Source organism: Rattus norvegicus, chromosome 2 (genome assembly GCF_036323735.1).
Source record: "Rattus norvegicus strain BN/NHsdMcwi chromosome 2, GRCr8, whole genome shotgun sequence".
Lineage (NCBI taxonomy): Eukaryota > Metazoa > Chordata > Mammalia > Rodentia > Muridae > Rattus > Rattus norvegicus.
The window spans coordinates 187,841,455-187,864,246 of record NC_086020.1 but is presented as its reverse complement, the minus strand read 5'-3'; the positions used below and the strand labels follow the sequence as shown (position 1 = coordinate 187,864,246).

Here is a 22,792-nt window from a genome sequence, read left to right as displayed (position 1 = left end):
GCTTTGAGGCCGTTATAATTCTTACCTTGTAGGGTTAACGCCGAAATCCTGGTACCTGCCCAGCTAGGCCTGCTCCCAAAATATGGCCAAGGTCAAAGAAACAGGTTCTCTTTTCTGGACCATTAGGCTTCCAGTCGGGTTCACTAGTAGAGCCTAGAGGACAGTTTCTTCAGAATAATAGGTTATGAGGGGCACCGACTAGACTAGTACACAAAACCCTTTAGGGTGGGAGGAGTTGAGAATTTCCCCATGTACACCAGGGGTCAACCCTGTGGTGCAAGCCCAACAGTCTTGACTGGGGGGACTATCCAGCTTGAAGGTACAGAAGAGTTAGTCTGGTTGCATACATGTAGATGGGGAGTTGGAACCTCTCCAGTACCGCCTGATATGGCCTGATATGGTCTGTAAGGTCAGTGCAGGCCCCTTGAGACCATCTGCATGTCCCATCATCTTCTGAAATGCTATACTCTGCAGCCAGTCTCATTCCCTCATAGAAGGGAGGCTTTGTATTCTAACATAACCAACATGAGGTGGTGAGTTCAGGCTGTGAGACATTTAGGATCTCGAAGGTTTTAACATCATAGACCAGAGAGGGTCTACCAGTTCAGAGGGCTTGAGGAAAGGAATGGGGGTTGAGGTCCCGGAGGGGCAGGTGCTCAAAGAGGCTAGGAGCTACAGGCTTTAAGAGGTTGGGTCAATATTGTCTTAGAGGGTGCTAACACTGGGTTAGGTCCCAGCGCTATGGGTAAAAGGTCAGTAAGTGGCTGTACCAAAAGTCTAATGGTAAAAAGTAACCCAGGATCATATCCTCCTGTGATCCATAGTCGAAGACCCCAGGACTTCCCCATTTCCCATCCCTTAGCCCGTTTTCCTCTGTCTGAAAACCTAAGCTTTACCAGTGTACCTGTGCCTTCCCTAGCTATGGTGACAAGGTCCTCCCGTGAGGTTGTCCAGAGGTTATTACCTCCCACAGACGTCTCGCATCCCCATGCTGCACAGTAAAATTGCTCTGGTCCTCCATACTTGGAGGTCCTATTTCCTCCTGGGCAGATGTAGAATGTTCTCCATCGGCAGCTGGGATATGAGTCCCTTAGAGTCTTTTGAGTATCAGAATCTGGCCATGAACCTTCAGCCAGTTTACATAGATCAAATGTTAGGTCGGGAAACCAGGAGCTACTCACAGGTTGTCTGGCGGTTTTGAGTGGAGCCCAGTATCCCGTATCGGGGTTCTCCACTATCCAAGGGTTGGTGGGAGTTTAAGGCCGCAAAGCGGCCAGGCAGGAGGAAGTACCATAGCCCCTTCATGGTGTCTCTTGTCCAATGGAGGGGTGGGAATCTTGAGCTTGAGCGGATTGTCTGTCTTGATTCCTGGGAGTGGGGTGTCTGCAGGTTTCACATGAGAAGCATGCACCCAGGCTGCAATACCGTCCACCTTGAGGGCTGTGAGAGTGGTTAGCAGCACCAGGAAGGGTCCCTTCCACTGAGGTTCCAGTGACTGTGTCCGATGCCTCCGGACATAGACCCAGTCATCAGACTGGAAACGTGAGGGGTCTGTGGCATCCCTGACATCAAGCTCAAGCTGTTCCTCTGATCACTGTTCCTCGTGACCTCATAGGGGAGTCTGGCTTCCCGGCCAATGCACCAAATGTAAGGCTCGAGTCTTAACTACAGGGAGACCCCCCAAGTGAGACTCGAGAACGGAGTTCAATGCAAACGCAAGAGGTTTATTTTCCAGCACAGCGGGGTTGACCTTCAGTCAGCCCATCATGGCGGGTGAAAATTGATCCTGAAACGTCATTCTTTTTTTTTTTTTTCTCTTCCATTTTTATTAAATTGCATATTTCTTGTTTGCATTTCAAATGTTATTCCCTTTCCCAGTTTCCTGTCCATCAGCCCCCTAACTCCTTTCCCTCCCCTTCTATATGGGTGTTCCCCTCCCCATACTTCCCCCATTACTGCCCTCCCCCAACAATCCCCTGTACTGGGGATCGAACCTTGGCAGGACCAAGGACTTCCCCTTCCACTAGTTCCCCAACAAGCCTATTCATTGCTCCCTATGAATTTGGAGCCCAGGGTCCGTTCATGTACAGTCTCTGGGTAGTGGTTTAGTCCCTGGAAGCTCTGGTTGGTTGGCACTATTGTTCTTATGGGGTTACAAGCCCCTTCAGCTCCTTCAGTCCTTTCTCTGATTCTTTCAAGAGGGGTCCCGTTCTCAGTTCAGTGGTTTGCTGCTGGCATTCGCTTCTGTATTTGACATGCTCTGGCTGTGTCTCTCAGGAGCGATCCATCTCTGGTTCCTGTCGGCCTGCACTTCTTAGTTTCATCCATCTTATCTAGGTTTGGTGGCTGTATATGTATGGGCCTCATGTGGGGGGCAGGCTCTGAATGGGTGTTCCTTCTGCCTCTGTTCTAAACTTTGCCTCCCTATTCCCTCCCAAGGGTATTCTTGTTCCTCTTTTAAAGAAGGACTGAAGCATCCAAATTTTGGTCATCCTTCTTGATTTCATGTGTTCTGTGCATCTAGGGTAATTCGAGCATTTGAGCTAATATCCACTTATCAATGAGTGCGTACCATGTGTGTTTTTCTGTGATTGGGTTACCTCACACAGGATGATATTTTCCAGTTCCCTCCATTTGCCTATGAATTTCATAAAGGCATTGTTTTTGATAGCTGAGTAATATTCCATTGTGTAGATGTACCACATTTTCTGTATCCATTCCTCTGTTGAAGGGCCTCTGGGTTCTTTCCAGCTTCTGGCTAGTATAAATAAGGCTGCTGTGAACATAGTGGAGCATGTATCTTTGTTGTATGTTGGAGCATCTTTTGGGTATATGCCCAGGAGAGGTATAGCTGGGTCCTCAGGTAGTTCAATGTCCAATTTTCTGAGGAACCTCCATACTGATTTCCAGAATGGTTGTACCAGTCTGCAATCCCACCAACAATGGAGGAGTGTTCCTCTTTCTCCACATCCTCGCCAGCATCTGCTGTCATCTGAGTTTTTGATCTTATCCATTCTCACTGGTGTGAGGTGGAATCTCAGGGTTGTTTTGATTTGTATTTCCCTGATGATTAAGAATGTTGAACATTTCTTTAGGTGCTTCTCAGCCATTCCATATTCTGCAGCTGTGAATCCTTTGATTAGCTCTGTACCCCATTTTTTTTTCTTTTTTTCAGAGCTGGGGACTGAACACAGGGCCTAGCGCTTGCTAGGCAAGCGCTTGTACCCCATTTTTTAATAAGGTTATTTGGCTCTCTAGAGTCTAACTTTTTTGAGTTCATTGTATATTTTGCATATTAGCCTTCTATCAGATGTAGAATTGGTAAAGATCTGTTCCCAATCTGTTGGTTGTCATTTTGTCCTAATGACAGTGTCCTTTGCCTTACAGAAGCTTTGCAGTTTTATGAGGTCCCATTTGTCAATTCTTCATCTCAGAGCATAAGCCATTGGTGTTCTGTTCAGGAAATTTTGTCCAGTGCCTATGTGTTTGAGGCTCTTCCCCACTTTTTCTTCTATTAGTTTGAGTGTATCTGGTTTGATGTAGAGGTCCTTGATCCACTTGGACTTAAGCTTTGTACAGGGTGATAAGCATGGATCGATCTGCATTCTTCTACATGCTGACCTCTAGTTGAACCAGCACCATTTGCTGAAAATGCTATCTTTTTTCCATTGGATGGTTTTGGCTCCTTTGTCAAAAATCAAGTGACCATAGGTGTGTGGGTTCATTTCTGGGTCTTCAATTCTATTCCACTGGACTATCTGCCTGTCTCTGTACCAATAACATACAGTTTTTATGAGTATTGTTATGTAATACTGCTTGAGGTCAGGGATGGTGATTCCCCCAGAAGTCCTTTTATTGTTGAGGATACTTTTAGCTATCCTTAGTTTTTTGTTATTCCAAGTGAATTTGCAAATTGTTCTTTCTACCTCTATGAAGAATTGGATTGGAATTTTGATGGGGATTGCATTGAATCTGTAGATTGCTTTTGGTAAAATGGCCATTTTTACTATATTAATTCTACCAATCCATGAGCCTGGGAGATCTTTCCATCTTCTGAGATCTTCAATTTCTTTCTTCAGAGGCCTGAAGTTCTTATCATACAGATCTTTCACTTGCTTGGTTAAAGTCATACCGAGGTATTTTATATTATTTGGGACTGTTATGAAGGGTGTTGTTTCCCTAATTTCTTTCTTAGCCTGTTTATCTTTTGTGTAGAGGAAGGCTACTGATTTGTTTGAGTTAATTTTATACCCAGCCACTTTGCTGAAGTTGTTTATCAGGCTTAGTAGTTCTCTGGTGGAACATTTGGGGTCACTTAAGTATACTATCATATCATCTGCAAATAGTGATATTTTGACTTCTTCCTTTCCAGTTTCTATCCCTTTGACTTCTTTTTGTTGTCTGATTTTTCTGGCTAGGACTTTGAGAACTATATTGAATAAGTAGGGAGAGAGTGGGCAGCCTTGTCTAGTCCCTGATTTTAGTGGGATTGCTTCAAGTTTCTCTCCATTTAGCTTAATGTTAGCTACTGGTTTGCTGTATATGGCTTTTACTATGTTTAGGTATGGGCCTTGAATTCCTATTCTTTCCAGGACTTTATCATGAAGGGTTGTTGAATTTTGTCAAATGCTTTCTCAGCATCTAATGAAATGATCATGTGGTTTTTATCCTTGAGTTTGTTTATAAAGTGGATTACGTTGATGGTTTTCTGTATATTGAACCATCCCTGCATATCTGGGATGAAGCCAACTTGATCATGATGGATGACTGTTTTGATGTGCTCTTGGATTCGGTTTGCAAGACTTTTATTGAGTATTTTTGCATCAATATTCATAAGGGAAATTGTTCTGACGTTCTCTTTCTTTGTTGGGTCTTTGTGTGGTTTAGGTATAAGAGTAATTGTGGCTTCATAGAAGGAATTTGGTAGTGCTCCATCTGTTTCAATTTTGTGGAATAGTTTAGACAGTATTAGTATGAGGTCTTCTATGAAGGTCTGATAGATTTCTGCACTAAACCCATCTGGATCTGGGCTCTTTTTGGTTGGGAGACTTTTAATGACTGCTTCTATTTCTTTAGGAGTTATAGGGTTGTTAAAATGGTTTATCTGTTCCTGATTTAACTTTGATACCTGGTATTTGTCTGGAAAACTGTCCATTTCCTTCTGATTTCCCAGTTTTATTGAATATAGGCTTTCATAATAGGATCTGATGATTTTTTGAATTTCCTCAGATTCTGTTGTTATGTCTCCCTTTTCATTTCTGATTTTGTTAATTTGGACAAACTCTCTGTGCCCTCTGGTTAGTTTGGCAAAGGATTTATCTATCTTGATTTCCTCAAAGAACCAACTTTTGGTTCTCTTGATTCTTCATATAGTCCTTTTTGTTTCTACTTGGTTGATTTCAGCCCTGAGTTTGATTATTTCCTGCCTTCTACTCCTTTGGGGTATATTTGCTTCTTTTTGTTCTAGAGCTTTTAGGTGTGCTGTCAAGCTGCTGATGTATGCTCTCTCCTGTTTCTTTCTCCAGACACTTAGAGCTATGAGTTTTCCTCTTGGTTCAGCTTACATTTTGTCCCATAAGTTTGGGTATGTTGTACCTTCACTTTCATTAAATTCTAAGAAGTCTTTTATTTCTTTATTTATTTCTTTCTTGACCAAGTTATCATTTAGTAGAGCATTGTTCAACTTCCATGTATATGTGGGCTTTCTTTCTTTATTGTTATTGAAGATCAGCTTTAGTCCATGGTGGTCTGATAGGATGCATGGGTTCATTTCTATCTTTCTGTGTCTGTTGATGTCTGTTTTGTGACCAATTATATGGTCAATTTTGGAGAAGGTACCATGAGGTGGTGAGAAGAAGATATATCCTTTTGTTTTAGGATGGAATGTTCTATAGATATCAGCTAAATCAATTTGGTTCATGACTTCTGTTATTCTGTCTATGTCTCTGTTTAATTTCTGTTTCCATGATCTGTCCATTGATGAGAGTGGGGTGTCGAAATCTCCTACAAGTATTTCATGAGGTGCAATGTGTGCTTTGAGCTGTAGTAAGGTTTCTTTATGTATGTAGGTGCCCTTGTATTTGGAGCATAGATATTTAGGATTGAGAGTTCATGTTGGTGGATTTTTCCTTTGATGAATATGAAGTGTCCTTCCTTATCTTTTTTGATGGCTTTTGGTTGAAAGTCAATTTTATTCGACATTAGATATCAGCTTGCTTCTTCACACTATTTGATTGGAAAGTGTTTTTTCCAGCCTTTTACTCTGGGGTAGTGTCTGTCTTTATCTCTGAGGTGTGTTTCCTATAGGTAGTAAAATGCTCTGTCCTCTTTACATATCCAGTCTGATAATTTGTGTCTTTTTATTGGGAAATTGAGTCCATTACTGTTAAGAGATATTAAGGGGGGTTGGGGATTTAGCTCAGTGGTAGAGCGCTTGCCTAGCAAGCACAAGGCCCTGGGTTCGGTCCCCAGCTCCGAAAAAGAAAAGAAAAAAAAAAGAGAGAGATATTAAGGAATAGTGATGGTTACTTCCTGTTATTTTCGTATTTGGAGTTGGGATTATGTTTGTGTGCTTCTCTTCTTTTGGTTTTGTTCCAAGGAGATTACTTTCTTGTTTTTTCTAGTGTGTAGTTTACCTCCTTGTGTTGGGCTTTTCCATGTATTATCCTTCGTAGGGCTGGATTTGTAGAAAGTTATTGTGTGAATTTGGTTTTGTCATGGAATATCTTGGTTTCTCCCTCAATGTTAATTGAGAGTTTTGCTGGATATAGTAGCCTGGGCTGGCTGGCATTTGTGTTCTCTTAGGGTCTGTATGACATCTGTGCAGGATCTTCTGGCTTTCATAGTCTCTGGTGAGAAGTCTCGTGTAATTCTGATAGGTCCGCCTTTATATGTTACTTGACCTTTTTCCCCTACTGCTTTTAATATTCTTTTTTGTTTTGTGCATTTGGTGTTTTGACTATTATGTGACAGGAGGTGTTTCTTTTCTGGTCCAATCTATTTGGAGTTCTGTAGGCTTCTTGTATGTTTAAGGGCATCTCTATTTTTAGGTTAGGGAAGTTTTCTTCTATGATTTTGTTGAAGATATTTACTGGTCCTTTGAGTTGGGAGTCTTCACTTTCTTATATACCTATTATCCTTAGGTTTGATCTTCTCATTGTGTCCTGGATTTCCTGTATGTTTTGGGCCAGTAGCTTTTTCCGTTTTACATTATCTTTGACAGTTGTGTCGATGATTTCTATGGTATCTTCTGCCCCTGCGATTCTCTCTTCTATCTCTTTTATTCTGTTGGTCGTGCTAGCATCTATGACTCCTGATCTCTTCCCTAGGTTTTCTATCTCCTGGGTTTTCTCTCTTTGTGCTTTCTTTATTGTTTCTATTTCCATTTTTAACTCGTTGATGGTTTTGTTCATTTCCTTCTCCTGTTTGGTTGTTTTTTTCCAGTTCTCTAAGTGATTTTTGTGTTTCCTCTTTAAGGGCTTCTACTTGTTTACTTGTGTTGTCCTATAATTCTTTAAGGGTGTTATTTATGACCCTCTTAAGGTCCTCCATCATGAGGATTAAATATGGTTTTGAATCTCTATCCTGCTTTTCCAGTGTATTTGGATATCCATTGTTTGCTTTGGTGGGAGAACTGGGCTCTGATGATGCCAACCAGTCTTGGTTTCTGTTACTTGGGTTCCTGCACTTGCCTCTCCCCATCGGGTTGTCTCTGGTGTTAGCCATTCTTGCTGTTTCTAATGGTGGTTGACCTTCCTGTTGGCCTGTGTGCCAGCACTCCTGTATACCTGTTTTCCTATTTTCTTTCAGCCAGTTATGGGAACAGAGTGTTCTGCTCTGAGGTGTTTAGTCGCTCCTGGTGGCTGGCTTTCAGCTCTCTGTGAGGGCAGCAACTGGAAGGAAGGGTACTGCCCCTACTGCTCCTAGGTCCCTGTGAGCAGGGGCCACAGGTGGCGCTAGGTGTTTTCCTCTTAAGTCGGAAATGTAAGCAGAGAGTAGTCTCCTCTAGGTTCTCAGGGGTGTCTGCACCTCTCAGGGTCTACCTCTTCCCCACTCCCGGCAGGATTTGGGTTCAGGGAGCTGTTTGACTGGTTCAGTTCAGATCCAGGCACAGATCTGGACGGCAGGGCTCCTGCAGCTGACTGCTCCCATATTCCTGTGTCTAGAGGCATTATGCAGTTTCCTCTTGGGTCAGGAATGTGGGCAAAGGTGGGCAGAAGTGGCAGTCTGTCCTGCCCTGCAGTCTCAGGATTGCCTGCACTTCGGGGTGAACAGCTCTCTCTCACACGGGAATTGGGAGCAGGGAATTGTGGGTCGGGATCAGAGAGCCTAAGACTTCATTCTTAATCCATCATTTATCTTTCTTCTTTCATCAAGTGTCTTGGGAAATGAAATGTCATTTGCCCACTTCTAAAGGAACCATCTCTGAATTTTTAATTAAAATAACTAATACGAGTGACTTTCTCCCGAATAAGATTAGCGATTGATAGATGGCTGGCCATGGTTTTCCAGGTCTTAGCATTTGCATTTGTGTTTGAATTTTACATGTTGCTCTATATAACTAATGTGTTTTATCTTGCTTTTGGCGTGAAAGCTTGTGTTACTTTCAGTTGACTGAGTTGACATTCCAGTGAGGTCTCTGGTCCATCTGGGGCTGCCCGTAGCCTGTGGTGTATTGACAGATGCCCTTGGGAATTTCTCCACTATAGCTCAAGAACTGCCACGTTGCAGGGAACAGAACATTCTTTACATAACGTTCTTAGGGTTTTCGAAGAAGGCTTTAAGTTATATTTATACCTTAGTATTTCATTTATTTATAAACTTGGGTTGTACTTTACCAAAGAATTTTGCTTGAGGGAAATATATCTTAAATATTAATAGAATTGTCACCTTTATTTTTTTCTTGCCAGGGGCCACCGGGTTTTACTCTTCTCCCAGATGACCCACATGTTGGATATTCTGCAAGACTATATGGATTACAGAGGTGATTCCCCTCACCCACCTCATTCCCTGAGTCACATACGGAACAGTCAGTCACACGAGGCGAGGGAATTACAAAGAGAAAATGTCGCCACACACTCTTCAGAGTCGCAAGCAGAGGAGGGGTGTGGAGGAAGCAGTGCAGCACAGAGGGATGTGTGGCCGGAAGTCAGCAGCTGCGCTTCCACTGCAGCACGCGGGGATGTGTGGCCGGAAGTCAGCAGCTGCGCTCCCACTGCAGCATGCGGGGATGTGTGGCCGGAAGTCAGCAGCTGCGCTTCCACTGCAGCACGCGGGGATGTGTGGCCGGAAGTCAGCAGCCGCGCTCCCACTGCAGCATGCGGGGATGTGTGGCCGGAAGTCAGCAGCCGCGCTCCCACTGCAGCATGCGGGGATGTGTGGCCGGAAGTTAGCAGCCGAGCTCCCACTGCAACATGCAGGGATGTGTGGCCGGAAGTCAGCAGCCGCACTCCCACTGGTTACGTGGTTTGCGGTTATGGGCACAGGGTCGGATGCTGGCAAAGTGTTACATGTATAATAGACAAGTTTCAGTGGCAGTAACTTTCAGGGTCATGAAACATTCATTTCAGCAGCAGAGCACATACTCAGAGCCACTAGACAGACGCAAATACAGACATCCCACAAAATCAACGGGAGAGGCCGGGCCAGTTCTTAATTATTTAACACTAAGGGGTGGGGGTGATACCTGAGGATTCTGCTTAGCATAAAATAAAACGGAACAGCTGTAACTGTGGTTGACCTCAAGCCCCCGGGTGAAGGGGGATGAGCTCCAGACCTCGCAGTTTGAGTTCGACTGCAGTTAAGTCCAGACTGGAACTTACTGTACTAATTATACTTGATGCTCCTCTAATACCGTGGGGTGCCTAGGAAGGGCCCTCTTGGGAATCCCCGGAGTACAAGCAGAGCTCATGTTCAGAGTGCTCTCTCGTCTGGATCGAGATGACAGGAGGACACGCTCTCCTCCAGCTTCAGAGAAAGGCAAACACTGAGCCTCCAGACACAGTCCCTCACCTTCCCCCCATCCTTCTGCTTACCAAGCTCAGTCTGCCATGGGGCGACTGTTCACGACTACTTGGGAATGGTCAGAACTACATATTAACGCCACGTCAAGTGCATTTAAGAACATGAATATGTTCTGATGTGTTCTCTTGGAGAATGGTAGTACTGCCTCCTGAAATTCCCATGGGAATGGTTAGAGGTAGAGCTTCTGTCTGTACATGGAAAGGGTAGAACTGATGTCTGCTTTGGATTGATCTTTGTTCGTTCCCCAGAGTCCTTGGAAAGAATTAACAGGTTGCCCCGCTTTCTCCTCTTTGTCAAGGGTACAGCTATGAGCGTGTGGATGGCTCCGTGAGAGGAGAGGAGAGACACCTGGCCATTAAGAACTTTGGAAAACAGCCCATCTTTGTTTTCCTCCTGAGCACCCGGGCAGGTAGGCTACACAGGTCTTGACAAGACCAGGCAACTGGTCTGGTAGAGAGCTTGACATTCTAGCCATTAGTCTCTAGCGTCTCTGAAAGATGGGGTCGTTACTGAGGGGTCAGAAGGAGGGAATGGAGGCCGTTGCTATGGTTGATGGAGGGGCTGGACTTGTAGCATGGGACCTTATACCCGAGCTGTGGGCCCGTCCAGGAGCTGCGACTGAAGCCTGAGTCCTTCGAAATCATTCTAACCTGCTTTGACTCCTGCCCTGGACGTCCAGAGAGATTTCCGTGGGAAGTTTTGTGCACATGCCTGGATGCCGATCTTCTTCCCAGCTCTGACAGGGGGTGCGAGAGCCAGTTCCCTTTCTCCAGGGTTACTTCTCCAACAGAGCAAAGGTTAAAATTCGGTTAGAGTAGATTGTTAGCTAATTAGAATTAGGACAATGTTTATATATATAACTTTAGTCATAAATATTATTTATCACATTCATGGGATGTTATCAGGAAGAGGGTGCCTTTAGCTTTTGGAACAGGTTTTGGATCATCTTTAAATAACTTGTTAACTCACATTCTCAGTTCTGTCACTTTATCTCTTTAAGAAACCTTTTTACTTATGTGCACGTGCCTGCTTGTTTCTGTGTGCGTGCAGGTGCACTGGGAGGAAAGAAGAGGGTGTCAGGTCTCCAGACTGGAGTCACAGTTGTGTCAGCCAGCAGACAGGGGCAAGAGCAAGAGCATGTTCTCTGCAGGAGCAGTGCGCACTCTTACCTCCTCTCCAACCCCTGGCTCCCTGTTTCTGATCAAGTGAAATCTGGAATAGACGTGGTGAATACAGAAATGTGTGTTCCTCTGTTAGAGAGAGATCAGCATCTCAACGAAAAGGTTCAGTCTTATTAGGAAGCGTTCACCGAGTGATTGGTATAAGGGCGTCTAGAAGGAGCACGGGATAGAATCTGTGGCGAGGAGATTATTTTCCAGAGTATGCCCTATAATAATAATAATAATAATAATAATAATAATAATAATAATAATAATGTATAATAATGTATGATGTAATCGGATCCTCTGGGCATGTCTTTCTCCCAAGGCCACAGCCTGCATCTCAGTCCTTCATTTATATCATCATCTGTCTGTAGCAGTGTGAAGAGAAACTTAGAGGGTCAGGTCAACCAGTGGGAACACAGTTCTACTTGTGATATTTAAAAATGTCATCCTTTGAGCTCTTTGTTTGAAACGTCTGAGGTTAGGAAGAACGAGCAGATCACACTGCAGTTGACTTCCTTGGAGAGCCCTGAGCAGATCCTGTAGGAGCAGAAGCACCTGGGCACTTCTTTTTGCAGAAGCAGACCATGGTACTCACTGCCATGGTTCTGCTGCAGCCATGCCGCAGTCTCAGCACTCACCATCCAGGGTCCAAGTGTCTCTGTGGATGAGTCATGTTGCCACCAGGGGGCAGCAATAGCTCATCAATATGTCTCAACAATTATGAGCAGACTTACTGAAAAGATACCACTCATGGACTTGAGTGTTAGCATGCATGCTCACGTGGCAGGTACAGGGCCCTAGGTGCCTCTCCTGGCACCGCAGGGGAAGGGGAACCCACCCCTCGTTGAGAAGAGCTGCATTTTGATAGCCTTAACCTGGGAAGGACGGTGCACATCTTTATAGAGTGTGAGGCCCTAGGGACCAGATCACCGGTGGTGATGTTGCAGATTTCTAAATGAGACAAGTACCTGGAGCTGCTCAAAGTGTGGTGAACAAGGACAGGCTCTGGAGCTGGCGCGATGGAACAGCCTGCAGCACTGGCTGCTTAGGAAGCTCAGTGTAACCGACTGCCTCAGCCTGCAAGCTTGAGTCAGTCCTGGGCAACACAGTAGGACCCGGTCTCAAAAAAAGAAAAGAAAACAAAAAGGAAAGAAAGAAAAAAGAAAAGAAAACCTCCAAGGGCAACCACAAAAGAAAATGGACCTAACAGGTTCAAGAGCCATACATGGAAGACCCAATCTTAGCTCTTTTGTCTTCTAGCTGTGCAACTTTGAATAAGTGTTTTGACTTCTCTGTGTTTCCATCTCCCTATCAACAAAAGGCGATGATGAAAGGCTGGAGCCCATGAGGTGGTTGTGTGGGGTATGAGAAGGGTCTGTGCAAACTGCTCAAACGTAGCCAGTGATGCCTAAGTGTACTAGCCCTGCTAGGCAACCTGGCTCCCCTCAGTACTCAGTCTTTATCCACTCTTTATCCCAGGTTTGATTTTATATGAAAGCTTAATTAGAATATCCCTGCCTGGCTTGTCTTGAGACCCAGCTGGGAGTCAGTAGTCCTTCTGAGAGGTAACCTTTAATTCAAGCTCTCGGAATAAGCCCCATCAGGTTCCCTTGTTTCAGCTGTGATCTCTAATGACCCTGACAAGCGCCGGTCCATTTTGTATTAGTTTTCACATTAATCAAAGAGAAAAGGCTGTAATGTGCTTTCACGGTTCTTTTAATTCCCGGAACCCATGGTTGCATCTCACCCTGCAGCACCAAAGAAAGCCCAGAAAGTGACTGGTTGTGTCACACTACATATGGTCAGAGTGGACACGGTTACAGAACACCTGGCTAAGGCTTCTGTAGGGAGTGGGGCACACAACACAGGATGTGGGGACCAGACATGGGGACAGCACACAGTCTCTCATTCTGCCCAGGAGCAGCAGCACACCTCCTCAGCATATCAGAGATCTTGCTATAGCCTGGCTTGTGAGTGTGGGTAAGGGCTCTTCCCTTATGAACACCCACACAGATTGTCCTATGCTCACGGCTCCTTTCTGAAGGAGTCTATGTCCTTTTCTCTGCAGATTGTCCTAGGTGAAATGCAGCCAAATGTTTTAAATGAGGGGGGAGGGCAGATATAAAATTGCTTCATGCTCCCGACTCGAGCATCTTCCGTGGTTGCTTGTCAATACTCCCCCATTCTGCTGTGCGTGATGATTCAGTCCTCCCAAGTCAGGCCAGAGGAGGTTAAGGGAGCAAGTGTGACCATACCAGGCTCCAGAGCTGTGGGTGAACATCCGTCTGACTGATTTCAGTCGATCAGTGAGAGCCTGTCTGACTGTCTTTATTCTCCCGTCCTTGTCTGTGCCTTGGGTGACAGAATTCTCACCTTGTTCCAGGCGGAGTGGGCATGAACTTAACAGCAGCAGATACCGTTATTTTTGTCGACAGTGATTTTAATCCTCAGAATGACTTGCAGGCGGCTGCCCGAGCTCACCGGATCGGCCAGAACAAGTGAGTGAGTTGAGCATCGGTGGTTTTCCACTTCCTCGGTCTATTAGACACTCCTGGGCTAGGAAGGAGGGAGAAACAGAGTCCCTGGTGACGGCCCCAAATGGGGATTGGAGAGGCTCCAGTGTGAGCTTAGCTTCGCTGCCGGCCCCTGCAGCTGCCCCGGCTGGGTCACACTGTGGTCCACACTCATTCTGTTGAACAAAGAGCCAGATTATGAAAGGATTAGAAGGAATTGTTAGAAATTATTTACTCATCGAGCTAAGAACGGCATCACTATAAACAAACAAGCAAACCAACCAACCAACCAAAGGCCAAAGAAGTGAGCTCAATAATGTTCTTGTAGATTTGTCTCATATTGCTTTACTTGGGCATTTTTAATCTTATTGGCCTTTTGCTCATATGTTATGGTTTTCAATCTTGAGTTTTTATCAGTTTTATTTGTGTGTGTGTGTGTGTGTGTGTGTGTGTGTGTGTGTGTGCATATGCACATATGTATTTGTTTCTTGTAGGTTTTTTTTTTTTTTCTGGTTTGGTTTTTTTTTTTTTTTCTCTACCTTTTTTCTAAGAGAGAAAGAAGGCCTGGCGTTGGATGGGTAAGGAAGGCCTGGGACCTTGAGGATGATAGTGACCGAGGAGGTTTTCCTTGGCTGCAGATGACATACTTCCTTTCTCCCTTTGTCCTTGCCTCCACTATTGGAAAGGTTCAGAGGTAACTGAAGGCCGGCCGTGTCTTGCAAGTACCCAGGGCCCAGTCACGGCGTCCTTCTAACAATGCCCTGTGTAGGGACGGTGCTTGCTTTTGCGTCCTTTCAGGTGTCTTCTCCTGACTTCGTACACACTTATCACACTGCTGTTGTTGGACTCGCTCACAGGTCTGTTAAAGTCATCCGGCTCATCGGCCGAGACACCGTGGAAGAAATTGTGTATAGGAAGGCGGCCTCCAAACTGCAGCTTACCAACATGGTCATAGAAGGAGGCCATTTCACCCTAGGAGCCCAGAAACCTGCAGCTGAGGCCGACTTACAGGTTAGGATCAGTTCTTACCCTCAGGCTCACCCGGTACCTGGGTAAGTTGTACCTGCCTTGGTGTCTGCTATGTGTAGGGGACTGTAGGTGTAAACATGAGCAATATGTGTGTGTGTGTGTGTGTGTGTGTGTGTGTATCTATATCTATATCTATATCTATATCTATCTATATCTATATCTATATCTATATCTATATCTATATCTATATATATATATATATAGAGAGAGAGAGAGAGAGAGAGAATCAAAGGGGTGGGTGCCAGGCTGTCTAACCTGGGTTTAAATCCAGGCCTCATCAGTCACTGCTTGTGTGGCTTGAAGCAGATACCATAATCTCAGGGCTATACCTTCTTTGCTTTCCTCAAAGTGAGGGCTCTATTAGTTATGTCTGAGGACACTGAAAATTAGAGGATTACAAACAAAACCCAAGGTAATCATAGCAATCGATTCTGTCTTAGTTTCTTTTCTTCTTGCTTTGATAAAACACCAGACAAAATCAACTTAAAGGAGAGCAGGTTTGTTTTAGCTCACAGTTCAGATTCAGCACGGCAGGGAAGTCAGACCTCAGGAGCCCAAAGCAGCCGATGTCATAGCTACAGTAAAAAGGCAGGGGCCATGACGGGTGTGCACAACCCCATTCTCTACGGGCCAGGATACAAATGCAGGAAGTGCTCTGCCCACTCTTGGTGCAGCTCTTCCCACCTCCGTGGACCTAATCAACACGGCTTTCCAGTGTGGCTGGAGGCATTGAGTGCAGATCTCTCCTCCGAATCCCATCACAGGTAGTTGGCTTTCTTTGGCTTTTAGTACCAAATGCAGAGTCAGTCACATTGGTTATGTACAGCAGTGTTAAATATAAATGTATCCAGATGTCGGTGCTTCAACGAACTGTGGAAGGCATTCACAAGCTATTACAGCGTACCTTAAAGGTTTCCAAGTTGCAGATACAACGGGCTAGAGATAAACATTCCAGTCATAAAGGGCAAGACGCAAGTGAGCCGGAGTTATTGTTCGAGAATATGCAGAGTCCGGAGCTAGGAAATGCCATCTGAGCCCTGTGTGAATGACCCAGTGAGTGGGTGAGGGGACTCGGAGAAGGGTGAAGGAAGGAAGCAGAAGACAGTCTCTGACTGGGTGTTGGAACCGGCCTTTGCCACAGTGGCAAGCAGGGAGCACTGTGGAAGCAGATCGACAGAGGGGTCACCCAGTGATGAGATCCAGAGGTTTAGCAGGGAGAATCCAGCTGAGTCTGACTTCTCTTGAGGTTCCTGGAAAGGCCTGTGAGGATGAGTCTTTGGGAGGGACTCTGGGAAATGCTTTAAACGACTGTCATTCTTACAAACAGCATTGGGAGTTTCTCCGTGGTGTGTTGTTATGAAGGCTGACAAAGTCAGTAACTGATAATCCTGTATCGCCCATCTGTTTACCGGTCATCTACCTGTGATGGACAGGAAATGCTGGCTGCCCGCCCATCAGAGAAGGAAGGCTCTTGTCCTAGCCATTAGCAAGTCACCCACATCTCCACGGCTTTTTTTCATCAGAATTAACTAGACTTTTGTTTTCTCCGTTAAAGTTAAGTGAGATACTCAAATTCGGCTTGGATAAGCTGCTGTCCTCTGAGGGGAGCTCCATGGATGAAATAGACCTGAAGTCCATCCTGGGAGAAACCAAAGATGGCCAGTGGACCCCTGATGCTCTGCCCGCAGCAGCAGAAGGAGAAAGCAGAGAACAAGAGGAAGGAAGTGAGTTTGTCTTAAAAACAGCCACAAACGTGCAGGGAGGTTTGGGTTGTGGTTTAGGAGGGATCAGTTCTAGAGACCGTCCTGTGGGCTGCAGAGGATGGTATCCTGTTGCTGTGGATGAACTGTTGCATTCGTTCTGTGGGACGGCTTAACTCTGAGGTCTTTGTTGTTTCTTAGTCTGGCCGACCTCTCTGGAGATGAGAGTGGGTTATTGAAGTCTCCACTATTATCGAATCAGGTCCTGTCTGACCCTGTATGTCTGGTTCTGTTTGTTTTTATTAAGTTGGGAACCCCAGTGTTGGTGTCCATATTTAAATGTCTTGTCCTTCTGATGAGCGGCTCTCCTCAGAAGTATACAGCAGCCCTCTTTCCTGACTGATTTTGGTCTGTAGTCTCGCTTTAAGTTTGCTTCCCTGACTTCCACACTTCCACCTGCAGTTGTGGTACCTCAGCCTGGCATATTTCTTGGAGATAGTAGTTAGATTTACTTTATTTTATTTTATTTGCCAGCTAGCTCATCTGTGACTCTTTGGTGAGCTGAGTTCATTTGCATTTCGGTTCTCATTGACATAGTTACTACTCTGTAATTTTGCCGGCTCCTTTATATTTGTTCTTTCCCGTCTTCTGTTAGTATTAAGGTTTGCTGTGTACTGTGTTGGGCTGAGATTCCATCCCAGCTCTCCTTTATTCTCCTTTCAGGACTTTTATTCGTTTCTATGTGTTCATGACAGACTCTCTTCCTTCCCCTCTGTGTGAGTATTCCTGGAAGTGCCTTCTGCAGTGCTGGCTTGTGCTTGCCGTGAAATCTCCCCCATCTTCCATGCTCCCCACTGCTCCACCCCTGTGTGTGTGTGTGTGTGTGTGTGTGTGTGTGTGTGTGTGTGTGTGTGGTCTGTCTGTATGTGGTCTATGTATGTGCTGTATATGTGTGTATGTGGTATGTGTGTGGTCTGTCTGTATGTGGTCTATGTATGTGGTGTATATGTGTGTATATGTGGTATGTGTGTGGTCTGTCTGTATAGTATGGGTGGTTGTGTGTGTGTGTGTGTGTGTGATATGTGTGGTTGTGTGCATGTGTGATACGTGTGGTTGTATGTGTGCGTGTGTGGGTATGGTCTGTATGTATGTGTGCATATGTGTGTATGTAGTATGTGTGTGGTCGGTCTGGGTGGTATGTGTGATGTGTGGTGTGTGGTGTGCGTGTGGTCTCTGTGTCTGTGTAGTATGAGTGTGAGCATGTGTGGTCTGTGTATGCTTTGTGTATGTCTGTGTATGGGGGTGTGTGTGTGTTTGTGTGTGTATGTGTCTGTATGTGTGTGTGTGTTACAGATGCTTGTGTATACATGGATGTGTGGAAGCACATGTGGGGCTAGAAGAGGGTGTTGTGTGTCAGGATCTCTCCCTGAACTTGGAGCTCACATTTCTGTGTGAGCTGGCATCCAGCAAGGCCCAGCAATTCTCTTGTCTCAGTCCTCCACAGTGCGGGGGTAGCAGATGTGCAGGGATGACAGGTATATGGGGGTGACAGGTATATGGTGGTGACAGGTATATGGAGGTGACAGGTGTGTGTGGGTGACAGGTGTGTGTGGGTGACAGGTGTGTGTGGGTGACAGGTGTGTGGGGGTGACAGGTGTACAGAGGACCATGCCCAGCCTGTCTGTAAGTGCTAAGATCAAACTCATATCTCCATGCTTGAATGTATTTTTTTTTAAAGATTTATTTATTTTTATTTTATGTGTTTGGGCTTTTGTGTACCACATGCCCGAGGAGGCCAGAAAAGGGCACAGGGTCACCTGGGACTGGAGTTACAGGTGGTTGTGAGCTGGCACTCAGGTGCTGGGGATCAAACCTTGGTCTGCTGGGAAAAACAGCAGCTGCTGTTAACCCCCGGGCCATCTCCCCAGACCCTGGATGTTGTGTTTGTTGACCCTGTCTGCCATCTTTGAGATTCTTGCTGTTTGGTGAGTGTTTTGGTGAATCCTCTTCCCTCTTTTTCCTTGTTCAGAATCTTTCGCCTTGGTTTTATTGTTTACTCCACATCGCTGCTCTTCTCCTCTGTTGGGAAACCTTCCCTCTGCGCTGCTGGCTCTCCTCCTGTCCTGGACTCATCTGTTCATGTGTAGCCCTTTCAGGTCACTGATTCTCCACCTTTGCAGTCTTTCCCAGGCGTTGTCCGTGGTTTAGTATCTTTGAGTTCAGTAGCTGGGAGGTGATTGTTGGGAGATCCATGCTGCCTTGCTTGTTCTTGCTTTTTGTTTCTGTGTTCCGATATCTTGGGCCATAGACGACCAATAGGTAGCTTTAGAGTTTGATCTGCCAGCTGGTCTCAGAGCTGTCAATCTGGGATAAGCTCAGTTGATGAGATCTGTCCTGCCACAAAGGACAGGGGCTGTCTCTCCAGCCTTCTGCCACCTGCATGCACCTGCTTGCCAGTGGCTGGCCCTCCTGCTTGCCATAGCTGCCTTGCAGGGCCTTCCCTCACCTATGTTGTGCCAAGCCAGCTTGAAGCTCTCTCCCTATGCATGTCCCTTCATCTCACACCGTGGAGTAGGATGCTTGTTTGTTTATTTGTTTTATCAATAGAGTCTCAAGATGGCAGGTTGCTGCCTTCCAAGTGTGATTGAATTAATGGTCTCTTTGAGGCTGACCTGTAGCTGGCGGAGTTACCGTCTCACCAAAGCCTGCATCTGAGTTTTCAAGAGCCGTGGGCTTGTCTGGAGGGCCAGCTTAGCTCTGTGATAGCTTTCTGCCCTTCCTACTTCCTGCACCCCTCACCTGCTGGGGCTTTGCCTCTTCCATGCAGCTTTCTTCTCTCGCTCTTTTCTGGAAGGCTTTTGCCTCATTCCTGAGTTTCCAAAGCACCTCTTCTAGGTGAGTCTTTGGGATAAAGTCTTTTCCACTTTCTGTGACCGTTGTCACACAGAGACAGCCTTTAGTCTGCCATCTTACCCCAAACTGAATGGCTTACTTTTAGTTTATTTTATTGTGTATGAGTGTCCTGCCTGCATGTGTTTGTGCACCTCATGCATACACTGTCTGAGGTGCACATCATGCAAACACTGGCTGAGAAGGTTACACGATCCCCTGGAACTGGACTCATGGACAGTTGTTAGCTGCCGTGTGAATGTTGGGACTGAAGCAGGTCTGTTGCAAAAACAGCAGGTGTTCTTAAGTACCAAGCCACCTCTTAGTCCTGAATGGTTTGCCTTGTAAATCCAACATACACTGATCAGCAGTGCAGACTGTCATGCGCTAGACACAGGTGTGTGCATGGTTTTCTCTCCGCTTCCCGTCACCGCTTCTAGCTCAGACCACCTTCTGCCTGAGAACTCGGCCCTTATAACCTGGGGTGACAGGTAGGCCGGGCATCTCCTCTGGCTTCTCCAGAAGCTGATTTTCCACCACTTGCCTTCTCTTTCCCTTTGCTGTAGCACCGTGAGAAGGGGACACTTACCCTAACCACAGCCCCAACACACACGGAGCACGTGCCGTCCAAACTGCTTGCCTACAGTACTTCCTAGTCTCTTCATTTCCCTTTGTGGTTATTGCTCTGGTGCTCCAGGACTCTGTCTGTCCACGCTACCTCATGCTACCTCATACACCCTGCCGCCTGCTCGCCTGTTCAGTGTGTGTGTCTGGGTTTTGCAGCTGCTGGCACTGAGCTAGATGTCTGTTTTCTATTCACTTGCAAATGGGAGTTTCTAGTACTTCCTGACTCTTCCTTTTGTAGCGGGCATGGACTAGGGGGATTCTTATGGGATGCGTGGAGAAACTGGAGTTTAGGCAGCTGGTCACTTCAGGGGACACTGCTCTTTGACCCTTGTCATGTTTTATCTTTTGATTTCATACAATAGCATCCTATTTGTATTCTTCGAGACGCTTTCTTGTTCTCTAAATTGTAGCCTGCTGCCTTTCAAAGGTGTGGTATTGTCCCTGATTCTTCTTTGAGAACATTTGTTGCAGGTCTAGAACATATATTACCAGAAGGACATTTGTTGTATTTTTCAAAAGATCCCCTGCACTCTTATCCACTGCATTGCTTCTTCCCCCCTGCCCCCTGTTTTGGAATCTTTTCATTCTTGTTCATAGTCTCCTAGAGCGTGCCTGGTGTCCACTGGCAGTCTAGCCAGGTACGGTGACAGGAGGCTAGCAGGCAGCACTGCTGTGAGCACATAGATGCTGCCAGGGCCCCACCCCCACATGGTGAGCCAGATTTTGCATAGAGGGAGCCGTCCTACACACTCATATTTTGAAGTGTTTAATTGGCCAGTGTAGAGACAAATACTCTAATATCATCCAGGAAGAGTGAGGGGCTGACATAAACTTTGATTTAAGCTGAAAAGAAGGGCGCATCGGTGGCTGTGTGTTGCAGTGTTTTGGGTGTGCGGATGCTCTCTTGAGGCCCCACCCGTGATACTCCACACTTGTGAATTCTAAGCTTTTGGAGGGTGGAGAGGGTCTCTCCTCAGGGTTAACATCGACTGAGCACCCCTGTTCCGCGCCCGTGGCTCATGTTAATCTGTTGCTCCCTTCAGCCACTTTACTGAGAGTGCTGGGATTGTCCATTTACCATTGCCTCATATATCTTTCTCAAAACCCTGTTACTGCCATTTAAAGGTTTCAGGTGAAGGGAGAAATAGATGCATGTGGCTGTATTTTTAAGTTACATTTGATTACCTTAAATACCAAAGCTTACATCCATTTTTTTCAGCCATTTAGATTAATTTCAGCTTTTTTTCTCCAACATTTGCCAGAACAAAATAAAATTGCCGTGCTTTCAGAAAGATCCGTACACTTCTAAGTCAATCTGACTGCTAAAAAATTATATATTTTTAGACAGGCCAACTGCTAAGGGGAAAAATCCCCCATAGAATTAGCATTTGGAAGCTTGTCTTTGATGAACGGGTCTAGACTCCCTAGGTAGTAGGTGGCTGGACTGGCAGGGTGTATATGAGGGTCTAGGGTAGTGGTTCTCAACCTTCCTAATGCTGTGACCCTTTGATACAGTTCCTCATGTTGTGGTGACCCCAACCATACAATTACTTTTATTGCTACTTCATAACTTTAATCTTTCTGTTATGAATTGTAACATACAGAGCTGATGGTCAGGATATCTGATAGGCAACCCCTGTGAAAGGGTCATTCAGCCCCCAAAAGGGTTGAGAGCCAGGTTGAGGACTGATGGTCTGGGATGTGGTTTCAGCCTCCTCTTGGCTGCAGCCTGAGGGTGCAGGATTTAAAACAGCATCTGTGGATATGAAAGACTCATCATTAAAGCAGCCCCAGTGGCAAATCCCAAATATGATCAGTTTACCTTGAATGCCAGGGTTCTTAGAAGACACATTTATGTTAGAAGTTAGCATTTCGTGCTGCTTGTAGCTACATCTGTTGATTGTGTTGTGACACTTCTCAGGTCTTTATTTTCTTTTCCACTTGTTGATAGAGCATCTCACTGAAAGCCCCCTGCTGATTTAATTAGCAAATGCCAATTAGAATTACAGCTGGTTAGAGTTTGGTACAAGTGTGAAGCAATTGATCTCTTGGGAATGAAAATGTTTTGCTTTTGTACTCTCCAGGGAAAACATACTTATAGCTGACTTCCCAATGCTCTGAAAATACAGGGTTTGGCAACATGAGCTGTTAAGCACACTTCGGCTTCTTGTCCTCACCTGTTTGTGGGTGCCGATCACGGATGGTTCTCGCTTGATTCCTGATCTTGACTGTTCACCCATCCTCACCAAACCTCTGTCTGTCTTCAAAACGACTCCATAAATGTGTGCTTTGCTCTTTCACACAGTTATAAAACGCAAACACTCAGAGCGGTCGCTGCTCGTCTGGTTCAGATTCTGCCACCTGTGCCGGGTACCTCACAGCTGCCTGCAGCTTCAGCTCTGGGGGATTTGACACCCTCTTCTTGTACCCACAGGCACAGTACACGTGTACAAACCCACACATGCACGGATACACACAATTAAAAATGAAATCTGAAAAATAAAGCAAAATAGAGACCTCGCAAAATGAGTGCCGCTCAAGAATGTCTTCTCTGTATGGTTATCTACTGAATAGAGCCCTCGGGCCTCAGAATCAGCACGCCCCTCCTTCAGCTGAATAGCTATGGGAAGTGAGGGACTCACCCCCACCCCCACCCACTCGAGCCTCTGTTAGCCAGGATGCAGATGCTAGGCAGGAAGGCGCAGCGTGGGGACTTCAGAGCTGTAGGAGCAGGGATCCCTTCTGTGCTGCTTCGTTTTCTCCAGCTCTCTGCCATTTGTCCTTTCTGTGTCACTGGGAGCCAGCAGAGTATTAAATGTGTGCTTGACACTAAAAATGGGGGTTC

At 45.7% G+C, this 22,792-nt stretch overlaps 1 protein-coding gene across 9 annotated transcripts in view; it reads left to right on the top strand.

Annotated features, from left to right (window-relative positions):
- The window catches only part of Chd1l (chromodomain helicase DNA binding protein 1-like), an 86,491-nt gene that overhangs the window by 42,113 nt on the left and 21,586 nt on the right, over positions 1-22,792 (top strand). For 7 of the 9 annotated variants that reach the window (XR_010063611.1, XM_063281904.1, XM_008761354.4 and 4 more), the window contains 5 exons: positions 8,910-8,983; positions 10,322-10,432; positions 13,573-13,687; positions 14,560-14,713; positions 16,287-16,455. Coding sequence is in view for 7 of the 9 variants with exons in the window: in XM_063281904.1 (XP_063137974.1) it covers positions 8,910-8,983; positions 10,322-10,432; positions 13,573-13,687; positions 14,560-14,713; positions 16,287-16,455 (623 nt within the window). In the remaining 2 variants the exon portion in view is untranslated. Of the gene's footprint in view, positions 1-8,909; positions 8,984-10,321; positions 10,433-11,073; positions 11,264-13,572; positions 13,688-14,559; positions 14,714-16,286; positions 16,456-22,792 lie in introns of those variants that run through there. The other 2 variants (XR_005501136.2, XM_039103804.2) reach the window with 2 other exon arrangements.